The sequence below is a fragment of the Monodelphis domestica genome, chromosome 6, assembly GCF_027887165.1.
Source record: "Monodelphis domestica isolate mMonDom1 chromosome 6, mMonDom1.pri, whole genome shotgun sequence".
Classification (NCBI taxonomy): domain Eukaryota; kingdom Metazoa; phylum Chordata; class Mammalia; order Didelphimorphia; family Didelphidae; genus Monodelphis; species Monodelphis domestica.
In genome coordinates this window covers 303,216,631-303,240,508 of record NC_077232.1, presented here as the reverse complement: position 1 = coordinate 303,240,508, position 23,878 = coordinate 303,216,631, and the positions used below count along the sequence as shown (strand labels likewise).

The window sequence follows — 23,878 nt, the reverse complement described above, 5'->3', positions numbered from 1 at the left end:
TAGTAGTGACAGGATCAATAAAGTTCTTGGCTTTATCAACTATAGCTAACATACTTGGAATATGTAGGTTTTGTTAATCAGTGATTTGTATCAGCTGTCAAATGCTGTCAAACAGTTAAAACAACTGTGAAAACCCACAAGATGTTAAATGGACCACTGATTCTATTTGCCCATGAATAAAGTTATTTTTTTCAGCTCAGAATTACAGCACAGAGATTTCTTTATTTCTTACACTTTCTTGGGCCCTCTTCTGTTTTCCCTTTATTCTACTTGATGAATTCATTATTTCCTGTGAATATATTATACTGATGACTCTCATCATCACTTATGGATTCCTAACTAGTCTAGCATCTTCTAGATGATAGATTTTCTAGATCAGACATCTTGAGCTGAATGTCCAATAGAAATCTTCAAGTCAACATATACTATACTCATTGCATTTTCCTCCGAACCTTCTCCCCTTCCAAAATTCCCTATTTCTGTCAAAGGCATCCTCCTCCTCCCAGATCCCTAGGCTCAGAACCTACTTGGAATCTTTGATTGGTTGTTCTCTCTCACCTCCCCCACATCCAGTTCATTGTCAATGTCCACCAATTTCATCTTTGTGGCATCTCTTAAATATACTTCCTTGTCCCTTCTGATACTGCCACCATCCTATGTGGGTCCTCCTTTCATCTTGCTTGTTGCCTGTTGCAATACCACAAATCTTTATCCAGTCTGTCTTCTCTTCAGTTGCCCCAGTGATTTACCTAAAGTTTAGGACTAACCATGACATCCCTCCCATTCAATAGCATTTGGTAGCTCCCTATCACCTTTAGGATCAAATAAAAGTCCTCTGCTTGGTGTTCAAGGCCCTTATCTACTACACTCCTTCTCCCCTTTCTAGTCTTCCTATACTTTACAATTCCCCTTCCCCTGGGTCCTCTTTTGAGGCAGATGGAGATTAAATGGGTAAGAGGTTAACTTGTCCAGGGTCACAGAGCTAGAAAAAATAAGTACCTGTTGAACTCAGGTCTTCCTAACTCCAGACTCAGCACTCTATCCATTGCTGCTCCAGAGTTTATTAAATTTTTGTTTTGTATTAGGAATCAACAGAACTATAATTTTCCATTGAATTGAAGTCAGCAAAATCATGATTATTTTTATCCTTGTCATTTATTATTTTGGAAAGCAGAATACCCTGGAGTTAGACAGCAAGCAGGCTTCAGAGCTAGAAGTTCAAGATGAGTTCAAGTCCCACCACTGGCCTATTCTGACTACTGGTCTCTAGAGAATATGCTGGTCAGAGGCAGTGGGATTTTCCTGATCTGGGAATTCTTTATGTCAATTAAGTCACAGGTCCATTCCCTATCCTCATGTGCCAGGCTCTTTTTTAAGTTCTGGGGATACAAGGACAAAGAATGGCTAGATTAGGCTCTACCCCCAAGGAGCTTACATTCTATTGGGTGGGGGAGGAGGGTATAACATATACAGATAAGCAAATATGCAAGTAGCTTTAAGGGACAACTGGGTGGCTCAGTGGATACAACCAAGTCTGAAGACTGGGGGTATCCAATTCAAATCTGACTACAGACACTTCAGAGTTGTGTGACCCTGGGCAAGTCACTTGGCCCCCATTGCCTAGCCCCTACCACCTTGGAACTGATCCTTAGTAGTGATTCTAAGACAGAAGGTAAGTGTTTAAAAGAAAAAAAGAACAAAGTAACTTTAAGAGGAAGGGTACTAACAGTTGGGGGCAGTTAGGTAGTTCAATGGCTAGCTGGGTCTGGATTCAGAAGACTCATCGGGCCTGAGACACTCGGCAGCGGTGTGACCTCCTGTCACTTAACCCTGTTTGTCTAAGTTTCCTCATCTTTAAAATGAACTAGAGAAGTGATAATCCACTGCAGACTCTTTTCCTGAAGGGGGTCATGAAGAGTTATATGTGACTGAACAAAAACTAACATCAGAGGGCTCAAGAAAGGTCCTGGGTGGGAGGGGTTGGAAAGAGGGTTAGGGATGGGTAGAGCTTCAGCCTCAACCAGAAAAAGAAACTGGTATGATTAGATCTACTGTTGAAATGAAGATCTTATTTTAGCTCTCATTAGAACCTATCAGGTATTCTTGTGAAAAAAGCTGCCCTTTCAATTTATAACTCTGAAGAAGCCTATTCAGAACAAATTTTCCCCTGTTGAAGTCATTGGGGAGGTGGCTGTTGTGAATTTTAAAAATAGGTTATTTTAAAATTTCGTTCTAGATAGAGTTCTTGGGATTCAGTCAAAGGTATGTGGTCATCATGGAAGAAAAAGGCAGGCCCAAAATCTGGACTTCACTCTTGCTTCTGCTCCCTGAGACCCAGATGACCTTGGATAGGTCTCTACCTTTCTAAATCTGTAAAAGCAGTAGGTTTTACTAGGCAACCTACAGTATTCTTCTAGCAGGAAATCCCATAATCCTTATGGTGTTGGTGACCCTTACCTGGAAAGAGCATTAGACTTGCAAGCAGGAGATCTGACTGGGTCTCTCCATGGGCCTCAGTTTCTTCAACTGTAAAAGGAGGGAGTTGGACTAGATTCTGTAGGATTCTTCTAGTCAGTCAATAAGCATGAACTTGTCAGGAACTGTGTTACTAGCAGAGCACAAAGAAAGGGCTCAGACTTATGACAAAGAATGCTGCCCACCCCCAGAGAAAGAATTGTTGGAGTAGGAATGCAGATGGCTTTGCACTTGTTTATCTGGGGATGTGTTTGGGGGTTTGGCTCTCTAAGACTTCCCTCACAAAAATGAATGATGTGGAAACGTGTTTGGGGGGATAGTACATGGATACCCCAGACCGAATTGCTTGCCAGCTCTGGGAGGGGAGGAGGAAGAAGGGAGGGGGAGAATTTGGATCATATGACTTTGGATAACTCATATGGAAATTTGCTATTAGAAGAAAAAGAAAAGGAAGGGCTTCCAAGGAGCTCACAGTCCAAAGGAAATGGAATCAAATGAGCTCAAAGCTGTAAAGCAAAAGCATTCCGCACATCTTACGGCACTATATAAATAAATGTTTGCCATTATTAGTATTAATAAATAAAAACAGGACCTTTTCCTAACAGGATCTTATTGTGATCCGCAAACTCTCAGGGCCTCAATTGATCCAACCCGAGAACGCGACCTGGACGATGCCCAAGGTCTTTCGGAATCTAAATCCTAGCTTAATCAACGCAAATGATGCTCTTCCCTCTGGCCACCGCTCTAGTCTGTTTAAAGGAAGCATTGATGTTGTAGTCCTTCGGACAACAGGGCTCAGCACCTGGTGCTGTGCTTCCCGGGCAGAAAGAGGAGCCTCTCTGATTGCCAGCTCCTCCGGGGCACGCTCTTTCCTGGCCGCCACGGGGCCGGCCTTACACGCGGCAGGCGGTGTTTTCAGAAGGCACAGTTCCCTGCCACTACGGGTTTAAAAGAAAAAAAAAAGAACAAAGTAACTTTAAGAGGAAGGGTACTGACAGTTGGGGGCAGTTAGGTAGTTCAGTGTTGCTGGGTCTGGATTCAGAAGACTCATCGGGCCTGAGACACTCGGCAGCGGTGTGACCTCCTGTCACTTAACCCTGTTTGTCTAAGTTTCCTCATCTTTAAAACGAACTAGAGAAGTGATAATCCACTGCAGACTCTTTTCCCGAAGGGGGTCTTGAAGAGTTAGATCTACTGAGTATTTCTGCAGCATGCTTCAGGGTTAGGAGAAGTTGCCGCCCCGCTACCCAAAGCTGGGCTTCCAATGAGTTCAAAGGGGGGGGGGGGGAACATTTGTTGACTCAAGTTGGAAAGTCGGCGAAGGGGAAGGCAGGATCTGAGAAAAAGAAAGCGCTTTCCCTTCCAAAGGAAGCCGGAATCTTCTTCTACATAGATGCAACGCGGAGGGCTGCGGCCGGCCGGGATGGTTCCAGGGGATCCTCTTGGTCTCTCCTCTTGCGGGTCTGAGTATACGGCCTCCTGCCTCCCTCCTTTTTTCCCTCCTTCCCTTCCTCCCTCTCTCCCTCCATCGCTCCTCAAGTCCTCCTGGTCTTGATCTAAGGCAAAGGGACCGTCGGTTCTCCGGCCGCTCCTTCCAGCTCCTTTCCGCCCCGCCCCAACCCACCTCGCTCCCATCCCCGTTCCCGTCCCTTCCCCCATCTCCCGCCCGCCCCGCCTCTGCCCCCCCCCCCCGCCCCACCCGAGGGCTGCTGTCCTCGCGGGCGATGTGGGGCTACGAGACAAGAGGCGAGGGCTGAGGAGGGAGGGCTTACTGCGCTGCCCACAGGGACCCTGCCGCCGCCGCCGGGGGCGCACATCTGGCCGCAGCAGCTGGCAGCCGGGCAGGTTGGATGGTGCGGCCGCAGCAGCGGCGGCGGCGCAGGCTGGCCTCGGGCCGAGCTTTCCGTCCCCTCCAGCAGCTCAGTCCCGGGCCCTGCCCTGCGGGGGCCGCCTCCCCGGCAGCGGGCAGCGCGGGCCGAAGGGGCGGGGGCCGGGGCGGAGCAAGGCGTTGGCCCGGGCTCCCCCTCTCTGAGCTGAGCCCCAGCCCGAGCCCGGGCCGGCCGCCCGGCCCTCCGCGATGTCCACTAAGGGCAGGAAGTGGAAGGAGCCGGCCAGGGGGAAAGTGACCTTCCCGCCTTCGGAGGACGAGGAGGAGCAGCTCCAGCAGCAGCAGCAGCGCGGCGGCCGCTGGGGCTGGAGGGGCATCAATGGGGGGCTGGAACTGCTGCCCCCGCCCAGCTCCGGGGAGGCCCCCGCCGAGCCCCTTGCCGGAGAGCTGCCTCGATCTCCGCTGGGCTTCAGCCTGTGAGTATACTCTCCAAGCGCCCGCACGCTGGGGGCAGGCTGAAGGTAGAGAGGTCTGGGGGCTGCCGGATGCGAGTCGAGAGGATCCCCCCTGAGCTGAGAAAGCCGAGGTTTTGATCCTCGGGCCGCAGGACTAACCCCACAATCAAAGGGCCAGAGGAAAACTCTGAGCAACTTTTCTGTTCGCCGATGGCGCCTCTGGATGCTGCCTGAGAGGTGCAAAGGCTGGAGGGGCAGGCAGGCGTTCCAGGGTCAGAACCGAGAGACGGGGAGACAGGCAGACAGTCTATCAGGCAGATAGACTGGCAGGAAGAGGGTTGAACAGACCGACAGACTGGGGAGGGGGGGGGAGGTCTCACACACACACACACACACACACACACACACACACACACGGGAGAAGAAAGGAGAGAGACCGAGTCAGAGTCAGAGAGCAGGAGAGATAATGGAGTGTGACAGGCTGGCAGAATGAGGCAGGCAGAGACAGATAGGCAGGAAGGCCCTTGGTTAGACAAGTGAACCCACGGACAGAGACCAAGACACAGGCAGGCAGACAGTTGGGCAGGCTGACCACAAGACAGGGGACGACTGGAAGGCAGGCAGAGATGGAGAGAGAAACCGGCATGCAGAGACAGACAAACGGAAATCTAGGGCCACAGTCAGGCAAACGTCTAGGCAGGCAGACAGGAAGCTAAGCAGGCAGAAGACAGGCAAGTTGACCCAGGCTGGCCAAAAGGCTGACAGACAATAAGCTGACGAGTGACAGGTAGACAAAGAAACAGGCAGCTGGCAGACAGGTAGAGGCAGAAAATCAGAACCCCAGCCAGACCGGTAGACTCCCAAATAAGCGGGCCGGAAGAAAGGAGCGGCGATCAGCTGACAGACACCTAGAGGAAGGCAGAAATCCGGCAGGCGGCACGGGCTCGGCAGACAGGGATAGACAGGCAGACAGATGGACAAAGACAATGACAGGCACAGACAGGCGGCTTGAACCAAAGCCACCCTGAGCACCTGAAGCACTCGAGGAGGGATCTGCCGCCCGCTGAAACACCCAGTCCAATAGACTCCCTCTCTGCCTTACACTCCACCACAATTTCACGAAGCGGGTAGATGGGCTCCACAAGGCTGCCTGGATCACCCCACTCGCTGGCCGAAGGAAGACTTGTTCTTTCTCCCAACCCTACCCGGGACAGATAACCTGCTTGTTTGGCCCCAACCCGGGGAGGAAGATTGCTTCATCCCAGGACAAGGGGGACTCCTCGGTGTTGGGGTGCTTGGTGGCCTGACAGGGGCGTGGAGATTTTGTTTGTCTGTTTCAAGAGATGCTGGAGGCAGCTGGAGTTGAGGCTGGGGGTTGGGGGACGGCGGGCTGTTAGGACGTGATCGATGGTGGCCTTCTCATCTCGCTCCTTCCTTCTAGGGAAGGGAAAGGTCCCGAGCCATATGGCTGGGGGAGAACAGCGACTCTGATCAGTCTCACCTCTAGGCTCCTGATACGTAGACGTGTCAGCCTAGAGCGTCTGAGGACTCTCGGGGGAACGGCGGAAGGACAGCAGGGGCCACTGCTTTGAGTGATTAGTTCCTGAAGCTGTATTCTGCACTAGCACCACCACCCTACCACCCCAACCCCAAACCCTAGCCCAGCCTGGTTTGAGGAGCTTGTTGCAGGAACAAATAGCCCTAAAGCGGGGAGAAGGAACACTAAGGGGTCTAATCACCAGTGGGTCCACAGCGCCCCTTTGTGCCTGGTAGGCACGCCCCAGCCCGACAGGGGATTTGGTTCCTGGCTTGCAAGGAGTGCTTCTAAATTGGGAGACCCTCTCTCACCAAGAGGCCCCCTTCCCCAGCAAGATCCTCTCGGTTTATTTTATGTGAAAATAGGCAATGGTGGTCCCTTCCAGGTGGAGGTAGAGGGTAGTTAGTGTACTATTGATCAGGACTGAATCCCAGATGGGCTTTTGGGTAAGGAGGGAGCCCACTGCAGCCTGGGAAAGTGAGGAGTGCCCTGGGCCTGGAGTCTGAGAATTGAAGGTCACCTACAACTCCAGGGTTCTTAACCTGGGTTTTGGATGAATCTATTTCAATATAAAGGGTTTCCTTTTGTAATGGGATGTATTTGGTTTATGCATTTAAGGCTAGCGTTCTGAGGAGAGGTTCATAGGTTTCACCAGGCTGCCAAAGGTGTCTATGAATCAAAAAGGTTATGAAACTGACCTAGGCTGAATGGGTTATGGAAAGAATTCTGGATTTGGGGTTCAAGGACCTGGCTCCTGTCTGCATTTACTCACTACCATTTTTGTGACCTTGGGCAAAGTATTTCATCTCTCTGATCCTCAGTTAAAATGAGGGGGTTGGACTAGATGCCCTCAGGGATCCCTTTCAGCTCTAAATCCTATGAGCCCAGAAAACTTGGCCAAAAGATCATAGGTAAATATCAGAACCTGGGTTCCAAATCAGAGCTCTTTCCATGACCCTACACCAACTCTCCAAAGAGTTAAAATGCATTTTGATCCTTTCTAGGTATAGGGCCTTGGGAGAATCCTTCCCCTTACTGGAGCACAATGCCTTCATCTGTAAAGTGACAGAGTGATCTCTGAGGCCCTGTCAGGATGAAGTGTGAACATTTGATGAGGATGGAGTGTATACCTTCTATTCTGGGCACAGTACCAGCCCCTCCCAAATGACAAGCTGAAAATTTTCCACCCTTCTGCCAAATTTTTTTTATCATGTGCTCCAAATATTTGAGTCTGTTTCTTTAAACACAAAATTCAGCTGAAAGAGGACACCTGAAGTTTCTGACCTGAGGAAGTAGGACACAAGGGAGATGGTTCATGTGCTTTCTAAGGTTTGGGGCCAGTTATACAAAGCTAACAGTTTTGTGGTTTTATACAGACCAGTCAAATGGGCAAGCAGAACATTTTTTCTCACAGATTCTTATAGCTAGCATGGAGGGGCTCCCTGGTTTTTCTTTTTGCTTTTTAGCCCTTTTTAGTATCAATTCTAAGAAAGAGGGGAAGCATGGGGCTAGGCAGTCAGAGTTAAGTGACTTGCCCAGGGTCACATATCTAGGAAATATCTGAGGCCAGATCTGAATCCAGGTCCTTCTGACTCTTTCTGCTGTGCTACCTAACTGCCTGGTGTGTTTATTAATAATAACACACATTCAGAAGACCAAAGATTTAAAGCTGAAAGGAACTTTAGATGTAACTAGTCAACCTCCTAATTTTAATGATTGGGAAACTGAATCACCAAGAAGGAGGGTGACTTGTCTTAGGTCTCACAGAGTAAAGTAGGTATCAGAGCCAGGATTTGGACCCAATTCTGCAAATAGGGATAGTTTCATTCATTATTTTTATCCTTAGCACCTAACACAGTGCTTGGCACATATGAGGCTCTTCATAAATATTTGTGGATAGTTTGGTCCAAATCTATGCCTTACAAGGAACTTTTGACTCCTCCCTCCTTGGATTCCTACAACAAGCTGATTGTTGGGTTTGATCCTACAGATAATATTAACTCCATTTTGAAGATGAGGGAATGGAGATTCAGAGAGGCTGGGTGACCAGACCCTGAGAGACACAGCTAGAAAGTGACTACGGCAGAATTTGAAATCAGGTCTTGCAAGTTCAAAGTTCCTCAACTTCTCAATAGACTATGCAGTTTTCAGTTATATAGTTTAAGAAAAGTTCCTTCTGCCAGTGAGGAAAAATAAGCTCCTGGGGTGAGAGAGAGAGAAGAGGCAGGGGAATGTCAAGTAGGAGGGTTTGTCCTTTTGTCTGCCCCTGAATTTAGGTCCTCTGTAGTCAAATGCAGAGCCAGGGCCAGGACCATGGACACCGCAACAGCCACAGCTCAGAGCTGACTGATGATGGTTTAGGTTCTCTTTAGCCTCTGATGTTTACAAAACTCTGTTCTCCCAGAAGCCACCTGGGGTGAGTAGTTCACAGGGTCTTTTGAACTGGAAGGCACCTTTAGGTCATCCAACTCAACCCTTTCTTTTTACATATGAAAACAAATCTGGGACCCAAAAAGGAAAAATGACACCCCACCAAGGTCATACAACTGAGAATGGCAGAGTAGAATTTGAATTCAGGACCTTTGACTCGAGAGTCTGCACTATTTTCACCACACCATGAGGGCTCTCTTTTTATATTGTGATGCTCATTTTATAAATGAGCACACTGAGGCCCAGAGAGGTGAAATAAACTTTCCCATGGTCTCAGAAATGGAGCTCTTCCCACTCCACCACTCTGCCTCCCGAAAGGACTTGGGGACACCAAAATCATAGGGGCTTGTTTTAGGGACAGAGTATAGTGCCTTACTTTCAGATTTGACCAGGATCCTAGAGACAGGATCATCTTCAGACATGCCTCATGCCCAATACCTTTGGATTATTAGCATATTATCAGTCATAACTGTAGAGCTGAAAGGGTCTCTGTGCAACTTCTCATTTTAAAGATTAGGAAACTGAGGCACAGAGAAATTAATTACTTGTCTAGGTCACACAGTAATCTGAGAGAGGATCTGAACCCAGGGCCACCTGACTGGAAGCCTGGTGCCCTGTATATCATACCATACTGAGGCATTGAGTCAGAACCAACCCAGAGGGGATGGTGTCTGCACTGCATTTAGTACTTTGTCAGCTGTGGCTCAACTTCCATAAGCCATCTCCAAGCTCCAATGCTCATATAGGAAAGAACACTGGTTTTGTCACAAATGAATAAATGAATTGGTTCTCCAACCCCTTCATAGACTTGTCTTTGCAACCCTTGAGGACAGTATCTGAAGTTGTGGCAGAACTAGACACCGTCACTTGGTAGGCAGGCTGCAACTGAGATGCTTCTCCTGGCATCAGGGTTCTAGAGGTAGAAGGGGGTAGGTAGCTAGGTAGCACAGTGGATAAAATGTTGGGCTTGGAGTGAAGAAGACCCAAGTTCAAATCCAGCCTCAGATATTTACTAGTGTTGTGATCCTAGGCAAGTCACTCAACTCTATTTGCCTCAGCTTCCTTATCTGTAAAATTAGCTAGAGAAGGAAATGGCAACCCACTCCAACATCTTTGCAAAGAGCACCCCAAATGGGGTTGTGAAGATTCCGTTTACTGACATCCAGATAAGTCCATTCATTTGCTCAAGGGCAAAATCTGCATTTGTACCAAGGTTCTTGAATCAGGATCCAATAGTCTTTCCACCATCTTTGTGCTTTTGAGGTTGCCTTGGCCACTAGATCTAAGCTTTTCTAGCTTGACAGGACCTTTAGTTCACCCAAGATTACCTCTGTTCCAGACTGAGGTTCTAGAGAAGGTCTTTCATAGGAGATGTGAAATAAAACACCAAAAATCTGGCCTCAGACACTTCCTAGCTGTGTGACCCTGGGCAAGTCTCTTAAATTTCATTGCCATGCCCTTACTGCTCTTTTGCATTGGCACCAATACACAGTATAGATTCTGAGACAGAAGGTAAGGATTAAAAAAATTAAAATAAAATAAAACACCAAAAATATGTAGGCATTTGTTCTCCTGGTGACTCTTTAAGGAGAGCCCATCTAGGGTTATTTCAGAGGTTTTGGCCCAAGAGAATTTGCTGGGTGACTCAAGAATATCCCCTTTAAGAGAGCCAAGCTTAGAGACAGGGGTTCTAGTTTCAAAATTGGCCTCAGACACTTCCAACCTGTGTGACCCTGGGCAAGTCATTTAACTCTAATTGCCTAGTCCTTGCCACTCTTCTGTCTTTGAACTGATATGTCATATCAATTTCAAGACAGAACGTGAGAGTTTTAAAAAAGAAAAGAAAAGAAAAAGGAAACCTGGAATCTGGATAAAGCACCCACCCAGCTGCTCAGTCTTCTGTCCAAAGGCACTTGAGTCCCTTTTTCTACTGGATTTCTAAATGCAGGTAACAGAAGTACATGCAAACTGTGTATGAAGCGAATACAAGGTAATTAATTGGTTGGGGCCAGTCACTAACCCTTAGATCAAAAGGGATTTTATATGAGATTACAGTGGAAAGTCTATTAGGAGTTTTATGTAGCACAATGGATGGGGCACTGGGTCAGAAGTCAGGAAGACCTGAATTCAAATCCAGCCTCAGATACTAGCTGTGTGATCCTGGGCAAGTCACTTAAATTCTGCTTGCCTCAGCTTCTTCTACTATAAAATGGGGACAATAACCACACCTGCCTCCCAGGGTTGTTGTGAGGATAAAAACGAGCCAATATTTATGAAGTGCTTTGTAAACTGTAAAGCCCTATAGAATTGCTAGCCATTATTATTACTATTTGATACTAGTCCTAAATATCTGTGGTGCAGGTGAAGCAGATCATTGCCTGCATGGTGAGATGGGAAGGAGTAGCTTTAGTTCAATGTAAGATTCTTGAAGACAGAGACTCTCCATTCTGTCTTTGTATTCCCATTGTGGTAATGAAAATGATAACAGCAACACCAAGGCTGAGCATTGATGTAGCTTTTTAAGATTTGTAAAGCACTTTACATACATTGTCCCATTTGATCCTCACAAAAGCTCCAAGGTAGCTGCTATTATTATCCCTATCTTATAGAAGAGGAAACTGAGGCAGGCAGTACTTAAGTGACTTGTTCAGCTGGTGAGTGATAAAGAAATCCTTGAAGTGAACACCTTCACTTTAGTGTCTGAGAATCTCTTTAGATTCCTAGAATATTTGGGCTGAAAAGGGCTTTATTCTTTCTATTGTAGGACTGAGAGCACAGAGACCATGGAATCCTGTCCCCATTTGAAAGATTCAGAAACAAATACCCAAAGAAATGAAAGTCACTTGTCCTAGCTGACATAGTAAGGAAGAAGTATATCCAGCACTTCATCCTCAGTTCTTAGGAGCCAAGGCACAGATATACTTGAGAGCCGATTGTTAAATTTTTAGGATGGGCATTTTTACTTTGGAAATCACAAATAATACAAATCAGGGTTTGATTCACTGTTTTGTTGATTAGATTTAAGAATGTGATGGAAAAATATTCATAATGAGGATTAAACTTAAAAGCATGTCATAGGTACGTTTTGTTGTTTATGGTGGTGGTGGTGGTTTTTTTCTTGGAGAGCTAGTTGTTAAATATTCATCAGCACACCCTTGGTCAAAGGCAAATGATCTTTATATAGTATCACACAGCCTGCTCTTGTCCACCCCCTAACTTTCCAGGGAGCCAACTGAGACCCAGAAGCTCGGCGTCTGAGACTCAAATGGCAAGTTTGTGGCAGAAGGGAAGAGCTGTCCTTGGTCTTTTGATGCCCAGCCTGGGCTGCTTTCCACTAGCTCTCCATTGGCTTAAGTAGTATTGTCACCTTAGGTTTACTGTTAATGTGTGAATCTGCCTCAGAGGTGTTACCCATGAAGTCAGTGACACTTTAGTGTAAATCTATTCATCGTGAGCTCTCCTCTGGAGTGATGGATCTTGGGAGGAAGGGAACAGGAAAAAGAGGAAATATTGCAGTGAAGGGAAATGGGGGTCACTCAAGGCAACCCTGCCTTGGGTAACTTCTTTAAATCTGTCTCTGTTTTGACTGCCATAGAAAAGATTTATTTGTGCACCACCCTTCCCCTGAGATTATCCATAGAGTCTTGTGCCCATATTTTCTCATTTGTCAAATCCTGTGGATCGTGGAACTTCTGTATCCCTTGAATATGCCCCATCCTTGTTTCTATTGGCCCTACTCTAGCTCAGCCCCTCATTGTCAGGGATTGAACCATTGTAAGAGCCTTTATTCAGGTCCTTCCATTCTCACTCCCCTAGCCTTTCCATTAATCATGCCGTCATCAACTTCCTGTCTGACCCCAGGAACTCTAACCAAGGCAGAAATCCCAAACCAAAGGGAGTCTGCAGTTCTGCTTCTCTGAATCTGAAGGACTTCTTAGCTGACTGATCTAGCTGCTAGAATGCCCCCAGGTCAGGAATTTGTGAAAGTCAGACCCAGAGGGCAGTCCTCAGAATTTGTCCTGGAACTGACCACTTTGGGGGTACTGGAAGCTTGCAGGTCCCCAAAGTGAGCTGTCATCTCCAAGGGACTGGAACAACTCAATACTCAGTCCCCAAGGAAAGCAGCAACAGCAGCAGGACAGAGAGTATAGAACCCAGTCAGCCCAGATACTCTTTCCAGAATTATGGAGAGTGCAGCCAGCCCTAACATAAAATCTGAACTCAGGAAGTAGGATGAAAGAATAAGCAAACAAATAAACAAAACTCTACCACAAAATGCTGTTACAGGGTCAGGGACACTCTAGACTCAAACTCAGAAGAAGACATTGATTTCAAGGCATCTACAAGTGAAATCTCAAAGAGGTAACAGCTTAGGTAGGGGTTCAACTAGAATTCCTAAAAAAGATGAAGCAAGAGCTTGTTGTTTTTAAGAGCTCAAAAATGATTTGACATATGATATTAGAGTGTTAGGGGGGGGGGGGAATGAGAGCTGTTAAAGAAAGAATTGAAAAGAGAATTAATGGCTTGTCTGAAAAGGTGCAAAATTTGAACCATGCAATAGGCTCCCTAAAAATAGAATGGACCAAATTGAAGTTAATGAGACAACAAGAAATATTAAAACTATTTCAAAAGACTGAAAAAATAGAAAATGGCAAATATTTCATAGCAAAAACAGTTCACTTGAAAAACATCTTCAGGAGAGATGGTAGTAATAGTAATGGTTTCTGTTGTTCTGTTCTGTCTGACCCTTTGTGATCCTTTTTGGGGTTTTCTTGGCACAGATAGTGGAGTGCCTTACCACTTCATTCTCTAGCTCATTTTTATCAATGAGGAAACTGAGGAAGCCATAGGTTAAGTGATTTCTCTAGGATCACATGGATAGTAAATTTGAGGTTAGATTTGAACTTAGATCTTCCTGACCCAGGCCTGGTGCTGTATCCACTGTGTCACCTAGCTGCCCTTATTAGGGCATTATTATAATAAAGATAGCCAACATTTCTATGTGCCAGGCAATGTGAGAAATGCTTTGCAATTATAATCTCATTTTTTCCTCATGGACAACTCTGTGAGGTAGGTCCAGTTATTATCTCCATTTTACAGATGAGAAAATTGAGGCAGGCAGGGATTAAATAGACTTATTAGAGTCACATAGTGACTTTCCAAGGCTGGATTGGAACTCAAGTCTTCCAAGGTCAAGCATTTCATCTTCTGTGCCACCTAACTGCTCCTGTTTTAGATGACACAAAAGTCTTGATTTAAAAAAAAGCCTAGATGTCATATTTTGAGAAATCATAATTTAAAACTGCCCAGGTTTCTTTGAATCAGAGGAAAACTGGAAATACAAATAATTTATTGGTCACCTCCTGAAAGAAAAATATCTTGATGTGAAACACTTCTCCCAATGAAGTTAAGGTGTGTTTAATCTGTAACTTGTGAGGATGTGAGAAGAATCTATGACAGAAAGAAAGAAGAGGGGAATAGGTTTCTTTCTCATGATAACCACCTCAAATGTTATTTTCTGAGAAAGTCATGTAATGAGAAGTGTATACAGAATTCTCTTTGAGAGAAGCTAAAAGATGATTTCTGTCATTGCTGGAGAAAAGACAAAGGGGAAAATAACTAATGTTAAAGGGAAATATTAAGAAGACTAAGAAACTTTATGCATTATCTGCAGTAAGTTGAATGATTTGGGATTGAATTTATAGACAAGTTACTTTGACAGTTACAGTTGTGGTAGCCAAAATATTATATTCCTACAGAAGATGTCTCAAAAGTCAGATAAGTTTAAAGATATTAAGGCTATTAAACTTAAGTTTTTAAAACTATTAAATTTTAAAATTGCTTTAAAACTCTTTGCCAAAAAATTAAATAACTTCATGTTTCTATTCCATTTGCTAATAAAGTATATTTCTATTCACTAATTAAAAATATGTATCTAAAATAGATAAAAGAATAATTTTTGAGAAAAGTTTTTTTAGTTCAATTAATACTTAATATTTAATGAATTGTATGAAGCATCAATCTAATTAATTTGTTCATAATAAAGAGATTGCTGGTTGATTAATGAGAAGTATATGATCAACACATAGAGGCTGAGGTTGGATGATGTAAAAAAAAATGTGAGAGGCAGCTAGGTGACTCAGTAGGTTGTCAGTCAGGCCTGAAGATCCTGGGCTCAGATGTGACCTCAGACACTTCCTAGCTGTATGATGCTGGGCAAGTCACTTAACCTCAAATGCCTAGCCCTTGTCACTTTTCTGCCTTGGAACCAATACTTCATACTTAGTTTATATTATTAAATTGCTGCATCAGTAGAAGCATTTTATACACTGGACATTCCCTACCCTGCTGAAATCACAAGTTAGGACCAAAAAAGAGTAGAAAAAAAAGGTCTGATGATAAGCTAATTCTTCCTTACATTATTATGATTTTTAGTACTCTTCTTGTGTTCCTTGCATATTATCTCACTTAATTAATGCTTGTGAAATATGATCTTATGTATCTTTCTATATTCCAATCTATTTTTCTTTTTCTTTCTTTCTCTCTATCCATATCTATCTTTCTTTCTCCATCCATCTATCCATCTATCTATATATCTTTGTCTATCCATCTATTTATCCATCCATCTATTATCTCTACCTTCCTTCCTTCCTTCCATTCTTTCTTTCTTTCTTCCTTCTTTCCATTCTTTCTTCCTTCCTTCCTTCCTTCCTTTCTTTCTCTTTTTCTTTCTTTCTTTCTTTCTTTCTTTCTTTCTTTCTTTCTTTCTTTCTTTCTTTCTTTCTTTCTTTCTTTCTTTTTTTCTTTCTTTCTTTCTTTCTTTCTTTCTTTCTTTCTTTCTTTCTTTCTTTCTTTCTTTCTTTCTTTCTTTCTTTCTTTCTTTCTTTTTCTTTCTCCATCCATCCATATATCTATGTATATGTTTATTTTTCTCTGTCTATCTATCTATCCATCCATCCATCCATCCATCTATCTACATTCATACATAACATTGAGATATGGCAGTACTATGTTACATATAATTATAAAATACTACATATATAGTATTATGTATAAACACTGTAATATACAAATATATATACTTAAGATACAGTATTATATATAAAATACTGTATCTCATAGATATATAAATACACACACTCACAACATATATTTATGCTTAGATAAGTGGCTCTCAAAATTTTTGATCTTAGGACTCTTACATATTTTTCAACATTATTGAGGACTCATCTCAAGCTTTCATTTATATAGCTTATATCTATTGATATTAACTGTACTAGACATTAAAAGTTGATATTATCATGAAATCAGCTTTAACCATGTAGACTCCCTAGTGGTCCGCACACTGAATTTTTAGAACTTCTGGCTTAGATATACCATTTTGAAGACAGTTTCTTTGATACTTCTATTGGTCCTCATGGCCCAGGGAGCTAATAGCTGGGGGGGGGGGGGGGAGGAAGAGAGCCAGAAACACTGAAGGAACCTAATCAAGTCCAACAAACATTGATTAAACAGCTTTTTTTTTGCCAGATACTCTATGAACTTAACAAAAACACTGTTTTTCTTTATTTTTTTGTTGTTTTTTAATTTAATTAATTTAGGATATTTTTCCATGGTTATGTGATTCATATTCTTTCCCTCCCCTCCACTGGGTTTAACATGTGTCATTGATCAAGACCTATTTCTATATTATTGATATTTGCACTAGGGTGATCCCTTAGAGTCGATGTCCCCAATCATATCCCCATCAAACCATGTGATCAAGGAAAAAAAAAGTTTTTCTGAAACTATCTCCTTTATACTTTTTTTTAAACCCTTACCTTCCATCTTGGAATCAGTACTCTGTATTGGTTCCAAGACAGAAGAGTGGTAAGGGCTAGGCAATGGGGGTCAAGTGACTTGCCCAGGGTCACACAGCTAGGAAGTGTCTGCGGTCAAATCTGAACCCAGGACCTCCTATTTCTAGGTCTCATTCTCAATCCACTGAGCCATCTAGCTGCCCCCTCCTTCATACTTTGTTACAGCAAAATAACATTCCATCACATTCAGAAACCATAACTTGGCCAACCATTCCCCAAATGATAGGTATCCCCTCAATCCCCACACAGCCATTTTTAAAGCCTGCATCTTGACCTGAAACTGAGGAGATACTCATTGATTGGAGAATGGCTAAACAAACTGCTACCTGAATGTGAATAAGCATTTGGTAAGCCCTTAGTATAGTGAGGCCAGGATACTAAGTACGTGCCCTTAAGGAGCTTACATTCTTCCAATGGAGAGATATCAAGTAAAGAGATAGATGTAAGATATATACAGAGGGAAAAAGAGAGGGAGGGAGGAAGAGGAACTGGTAGAAGGAAAGGGAGAGGGAAAAGGAGGAGAGGAAGAGAGAGGGAGAAGGAAAGAGAGAGAGGGGGAGAGGAAGAGGGAGAGATGGAGGGAGAGGGAGAGGGAAGGAGAGAGAGAGGGAGAGGGAGAGAGATGGAGCAAGAGGGAGAGGGAGAGAGATGGAGCAAGAGGGAGAGGGAGAGGGAGAGAGGGAGGAGAGAGTGAAGAAGATAGGGAGAGGGAGAGGAAGAGTGAGTGTATAAGATTCCTATACTAGATTGGATCTGAGCTGTCTTGAATCTAGAGAAACTAAGAGGCCTGAGGGAAAGAGAAAGACATAGATCTGAGAGGCAGCCAATGCAAAGGCACAGAAATAGGAGATGCGATGTTTAAGGAACTGCAGGCCAATGCTGTGCTATTAGAAAGTAGAGTTAATGGCTCAGTAGATAGTTCCAGGCCTGGAATCAAGAGGATCTGACTTTAAGGCATTTACTAGCTATGTGACCCTGGGCAAGTCACTTAATCCTATTTGCTTCACTTTCCTCATGTGTAAAATGAGCTGGAGAAGGGAAGGGCAACCCACTTCAGTATCTTTGCCAAGAAAACCATTAAAAATGGGAACACAAAGAAAATGAAGAAACCAACAAAGGGTGAATGAAAGAGTGTGAGAAGACTGGAAAAGGAGGAAGGAGCTGGATTAGGAAGAGCTAAACAGACATTTTTATTTGATCCTGGAGGTGACAGGGAGGCAATCTGAGAATGAGTATAGTTAGCAAGACTCCGGTAGACAGAGGTGAGTTAGATTTTTTGTATTAGGATTACATTAAGGTTTTTTAAATGCAGGTGATGGTTTATGAGGTGTCAGAGAAGGGAGGTGCATGGGAGGAGTTTGGGATATTTTGGTGGGAATTTGGGTACAACCTTTCAGAAAGAGTTTAAGATCTTTTAAAGGATAATTATACCATGCACCTCCAGAGAAAGAAGTTGGGAGCACAAATGCAGATAAAAACACATGATTTCTCACTTGTTTATTTGGGGATATGTTTGGGGGGTTTGGTTTTATGAGATTGTTCACTTACACAAATGAATCATATGGAGATAAAAATTAAATTTAAACATATGTATGGAAAAACGAATATATAATAGAGTTTTTCAAAGATAATTATAGGGGGTACAGTGAGGTGTCTCAGTGGACAGACAGGTCCTGGGTTCAAATTTGGCCTCATACATTTCTGAGCTGTGTGACCCTGGAGAAGTCATTTAACCCCCATTGCCTAGCCCTTACTGCTCTTATGCCTTGGAATTAATACACAGTATTGATTCCAAAAAAAGAAGTTACACTCAATCCTGGGATGCACATATGACAATTTCTCCTCCTTCTCTCCCTCTCCCTCTCCCTCTTGCTCCATCTCTCTCCCTCTCCCTCTCCCTCTCCTTCCCTCTCCCTTTCCCTCTTGCTCCATCTCTCTCCCTCTCCCTCTCTCTCTCCTTCCCTATTTTCTTCCTAAACAAAATAGAGTACACAAAAAAAAATGACCTTTTTTACCTGACGTTTAAAAAAAATCTGTACTTTGTATAAATTATACAGATTTTGTAGTGCACCCAGCTTGGAGGAGAGGAGACCTGAATTCAAATTTGACCTCAGCTAATTTCCAGTTGTGTGACCTTGGGCTAGGCACTTAACCTCCGCTTCCATTTCCTCCAAATGGGGGTGGTAAAAGCACCTAGGTCTCAGAGTTATTAAGAGGATCAAATGAGCCAGTATCTGGAAAGCGAGCAGCACAGCATCTGATCCATAATAATTAAGTTCTACACACATGCTGGCTACTATTATGATTTCCTGGTCCTGCTCTGACTAGTAACTGGCCCTCTGGAGGCTGACTCCAAGTAGCCAGTTTGGTGTCATCCCAGCCTAAGGTGGTGAGAGGACTCTGGAAAGGGAGTCAAGCCCCACTCCGTGCCCGCTCCCCGGGCTTGCAGGTTCTCATCCGCAATGCTGGCCGCTGAGGGTCTCCCCCCGGTTTTAACCCTCTGTGTGTCAGGGCCTCCTCCGGCAGTCTAACGTAGCTTGTCGGCACCTTCTCCGAAAAATGCTCCAGGAAGGCCCCCTCGGCGCTCCTACCTGCAGCTACCACAAGTTGTCCCAGTTTTCCGGGTTATTTTATCTTTTGCTCCTGCTCCTCTTCCCCCCTCCCCCCCAGGGCAAAACAGAAAGCCACTACTAGCGGAATACAGTTATCAAAATAGATTTTCAAAGTTCCCAGACCCCTGGCAGAGCCTTTAATTAACGGTTGACAGCGGGTGAGCTCGGAGAGTGCCAAATCGGACTTTGAGCTTGGCAGCAGGGAAAGGGGTCTGGACTAGGAGGGTGTGTATATTTGTGTATGGGGGGGGGGGGGGGGGGCGGGGCGGGTGCCAACTGTCATCGCCTCCAGTGACTTTCTACTTGCTGCTAATTAGGTCTGTGGAACGGAGCCCGACGACGACCAAGTGGCTGGCCATGAGGGAGAAGGGCCGGCGGCAGGCAGTGCGGGGCCCGGCGTTCATGTTCAACGCCCGCGGGCCGAGCCTGACGGCGGAAGAGGAGCGCTTCCTGGACGCGGCCGAGTACGGCAACATCCCGGTGGTGCGCAAAATGCTGGACGAGTCTGAGACTCTGAACGTGAACTGCGTGGACTACATGGGCCAGAACGCGCTGCAGCTGGCCGTGGGCAACGAGCACCTGGAGGTCACCGAGCTGCTGCTCAAGAAGGACAACCTGAGCCGCATCGGCGACGCGCTGCTGCTGGCCATCAGCAAGGGCTACGTGCGCATCGTCGAGGCACTGCTCAGTCACCCGGGCTTCGCGGCCGGCCGCCGCCTGACGCTGAGCCCCGGCGAGCAGGAGCTGCGCGACGACGACTTCTACGCGTACGACGAGGACGGCACGCGCTTCTCCCCTGACATCACACCCGTCATCCTGGCGGCACACTGCCAGAAGTACGAGGTGGTGCACATGCTGCTCACTAAGGGCGCCCGCATCGAGCGGCCTCACGACTACTTCTGCAAGTGCCCGGACTGTGCCGACAAGCAGAGGCGCGACTCCTTCAGCCACTCGCGTTCGCGCATCAACGCCTACCGCGGCCTGGCCAGCCCCGCCTACCTGTCCCTAGCCAGCGAGGACCCTGTGCTCACGGCGCTCGAGCTCAGCAACGAGCTCGCCAAGCTGGCTAACATCGAGAAGGAGTTCAAGGTGAGGTGGGCCGGGCTGGAGGGTCGGAGGGCCAGCGCGCTCGAGCGAACGGAGGATGGGAATGTGGGTCCGCATCCTCGAGTGTGCCCGAGTGTCTGGCCACTGGAGAGTAGGGGTGGGGCGAGGAGACAGGGAGGAGGGGCATCTTGGAGGATTCCATGATTTGGTGGGATGATCTTCTTAGATTACAGGTATTCGCCCCTTCTTTGCGTCAGGTAGCCTTTGGCTTCCTGGCAAAACCCAAATCCTTCCCCCTCCCCACCTTCAGAATGGTCTTTCAGTGCCCCAAATACAGCACCCGGTGGTGCAGAGGAAACCAAATTCTCTGTACGACTTCTTGAAGACACTCGCATAGCCATTCGAGTTTTCTGGGTCCCCTAAAATCTCTGCACAGGCCGAAGAGACGTTAAAACCTTTGGGCAGGGCTGTGCGGGCACTGGCCTCGGAGCTCGTGGGGGCTCTGGGGAACCATCTAAGAGGCAGAGGGCTGGCTGTGAAGACCCAAAGACGAATCTCACCCGGGAGCTGGGCAGATCCCTTAGCCTCTGGACCTTCAGCTTTCTGTTGGGGAAGAGGAGGGGATGGAGCTCCCTGTCCTTGGAAGGTCCCTTTGGACTCTAATTTGGGATCCTATGATCCTTCTCAGATGGCCACTTCTGGCCTGGGGGCCCATCCTTGGCAGATGGGACTTGGGAGAAGGGCAGTATCCTCTGTTCTCATTGTTGTGCGATGGTTAGAGCATCTGGTTCGTATTAGCCATTTATGGGGCTCTATATATATATATAGAGAGAGAGAGAGACTATATGTAGGACCTTGAAAGTTCCTTCACTTAGAAAAGAGGAAGTGAAGCCCCAGTAGGTTAAATCACTTGGTCTAGAACTCACAGGATGGCAGGTTTTGAATGCAGTCCCTGTGATTCCAAACCAGGTGCCATTGGTTGTTTTTCTACTAAATTGGTTTGGCTCAGTGGACATAATGGGGGAGAAGGAAAGACAGAAAGGAGGGAAGTGTTGAGTGTTGGGGAAGCTCTCTCCTGAGTTAGAGATCTTGGTGCTTAGGACTATATCACTGTTTTTCTCCCAGGGTCTGGAGTAGTTTGGGGGCTTTATAGCACAAATACTAGAGCGATTTACCATTTCCTTCTCCATTTCATTTTATGGATGAGAAAATTGAGACAAACAGGATTAAGTGATTTGTCCAGGTTCACCCAGCCAATATCAGAGGCCAGACTTGAACTCAGAAAGATGAACCGTCCTGACTCCAGGGCTGCCACTCTATCGCCACTGCCACCTAGAAGCATTAGAGACATTTAAACTCTTTACAAAAAGGTATGGGGGGAAGCACCCAGATTTCTCCTCCCTTAGTGCATTTACTGGTGTGCAATGATTCATTTCAATCTCTTCCTCCCCTTTTTCTCTAACACATAAATACTCCTTTCTCTCTCTCTCTCTCTCTCTCTCTCTCTCTCTCTCTCTCTCTCTCTCTCTCTCTCTCTCTCTCTCTGTGTGTGTGTGTGTCTGTCTGTCTGTCTGTCTGCCTCTCCTCTCTCTCTCTCTCTCTAATATATATATATATATAGGATCTTCTCTTTCTTGTATCTTCATCTATGAAATAAGAGGGTGAATCTCTGAGATCTGGTTGATCTCTTCCAACCCTAAACCTATGAATCCTGCATCATAGCAGTTCTCATGTTAATCAGGCCCTGAGGTGAGGTGCTAGATAGAATGCTAGACCTAGAGGTAGGAAGATGGAGTTAAAATCCTTTCTCAGTCATTTCCTAGCTGTGTGACCTTGGACAAGTCACTTAACTTCCACCTGCCCTCAGTGCATCTATAACATGGGGATAATAATGGTACTCACTTCCCAAGGTGGTTATGAAGATCAAATGAATAAGGTTTCTAAATTGTTTTGCAAAGTAAGTGCCAGTTATTATTAGATCCAAGGTTCCATGGTGCCCTGGGGACTGCCTGGCCCACCAGGCTAGCATTGGGAAGGCTACCTCAGCACTCTGTTCTGCCCTAAGTTTAAACCCTTACCGCCTTGGAAGCCTTCCTTGTTGCCAACTGAAGTTGGCAGTTCGATGTAGACTCTAATTGCACACAGCAAAAAATAGTGTGCTGTTGAGAGCCAGTGTATCCTATTGCTACAAGTGTGAGTCCAATGTGCCATGCCAACACTTAAAAATGCTCATTGAATAGAATTGTCTCCCTTTAAGATCTTTCAGAAATAAAAACCTGGTGTTATGCTTTACTTCTTCTGGTTCACTTATGAAAATGAGGAGAAGGCCTTGCCCTGAAATCCCCAGCCAAGGATGTGACCAAAAGCAGATTACAGGAACCATTTTGGCGTAACTTCAAAGGGAATTAGCTAACATAAATTTCCTCGAGACAAGTGTCACTGCAATTCCGAATGAGCGCTGAGACAATCCAGGTAATTGGCACTGTACAAAAGAACACCGGGTTGAGATTCAAAGGATGCAGATTGGAAGCACAGCTCTGATATTTACCACCAGGGTCTCGATCTTCAGCTTTGTAAAATGGAAAATGTTTTCGTGGCATTCTGAGTTCCCGAGAAAAATAGAATAACGGAGAAATAAAAAGGAATTTGGTTCTTAATCAAAGGTAATTTATGTGAGTATTTCATCAACAAGCAGTAAAATTATTCATTGTTATTCATGAGATGTTAAGGAAAATGTATCCTTCATTTTCTGCCGACTCCAGCCTTTTTGTCAACTTTGAACAGTTCTGCCTATTATAGCTGGGATATTCCTTGGTAGAAATGGTCCAGTGCACCAGCCTGTCTTCAGTAATGTCCTTGTCTCCCCCTGCCTAATTGTGAGGGTGCTTATAGACACTAATATAAATATAAATACTGGCCATAGTGGTTGGGGCCTCCTCAGCCCCAGCCCTCCAAAGGGTAGAGAAAAGAACATGGTTTGAGTCAGAAAATCTGTTCAGGCCCATCTCTGCTCTTTATTGCCTCTGTGATCTTGAGCAAATCGCCTTCCTGTCTGGGCTTCGGAAAAGCTCCACATGGACCAGTGTCAGTCTTTGGAGACTTGTTAAACTTCAGGAGCTCAGCATTTGTAGGTAGAAGAAAGGGCAAGGGTAGCATTTGAGGGACAATCGAAGAACGAATATGTAAAGGGTAAACAGGTAAGTGCCCCCATCTGTGGGAGTCTAAATCGATTCAAGAGGGAAGAGAACAACAGCATGAGAACCTAGAGTTATAGATTTAGAGCTGGGAAAGACGTTAGCGTCCTATTTCACAGCTGAGGAAACAGGCACAGAGAAGTTACTCTTGCCCAGAGTTACACAGCTAGTAAATGTCAGAGATGGGATTTGAACTGAGGTCGATTCTAACTCTCTCTTCTTCTCCACCCCATGATACCTCTAAGCTGGGGTTGAAGTTCCCTTTAAAACTTCCAAACTGGGTAGCTCAGTAGATTGAGAACCAGGCCTAGAGACAAGAGGTCCTAGGTTCAAATCTGGCCTCAGACACTTCCCAGCTGTGTGACCCTGGGCAAGTCACTTAACCCCCATTTCCTAGCCCTTATCACTCTTCTACCTTGGAACCAATACCAATACACAGTA

General features: G+C 45.4%; 1 protein-coding gene across 3 annotated transcripts in view; it reads left to right on the top strand.

Moving 5' to 3' along the window:
• Positions 1-3,482: 3,482 nt before the first annotated feature.
• Positions 3,483-23,878, top strand: part of TRPC3 (transient receptor potential cation channel subfamily C member 3) — a 102,546-nt gene continuing 82,150 nt past the window's right edge. Inside the window, exons 1-2 of one of the 3 annotated variants that reach the window (XM_007495531.3) lie at positions 3,483-4,779; positions 19,514-20,285. In XM_007495531.3, coding sequence (XP_007495593.1) covers positions 4,553-4,779; positions 19,514-20,285 — 999 coding nt within the window. In that variant the 5' untranslated portion in view covers positions 3,483-4,552. Of the gene's footprint in view, positions 4,780-18,793; positions 19,422-19,513; positions 20,286-23,878 lie in introns of those variants that run through there. The other 2 variants (XM_001370640.5, XM_056803502.1) reach the window with 2 other exon arrangements.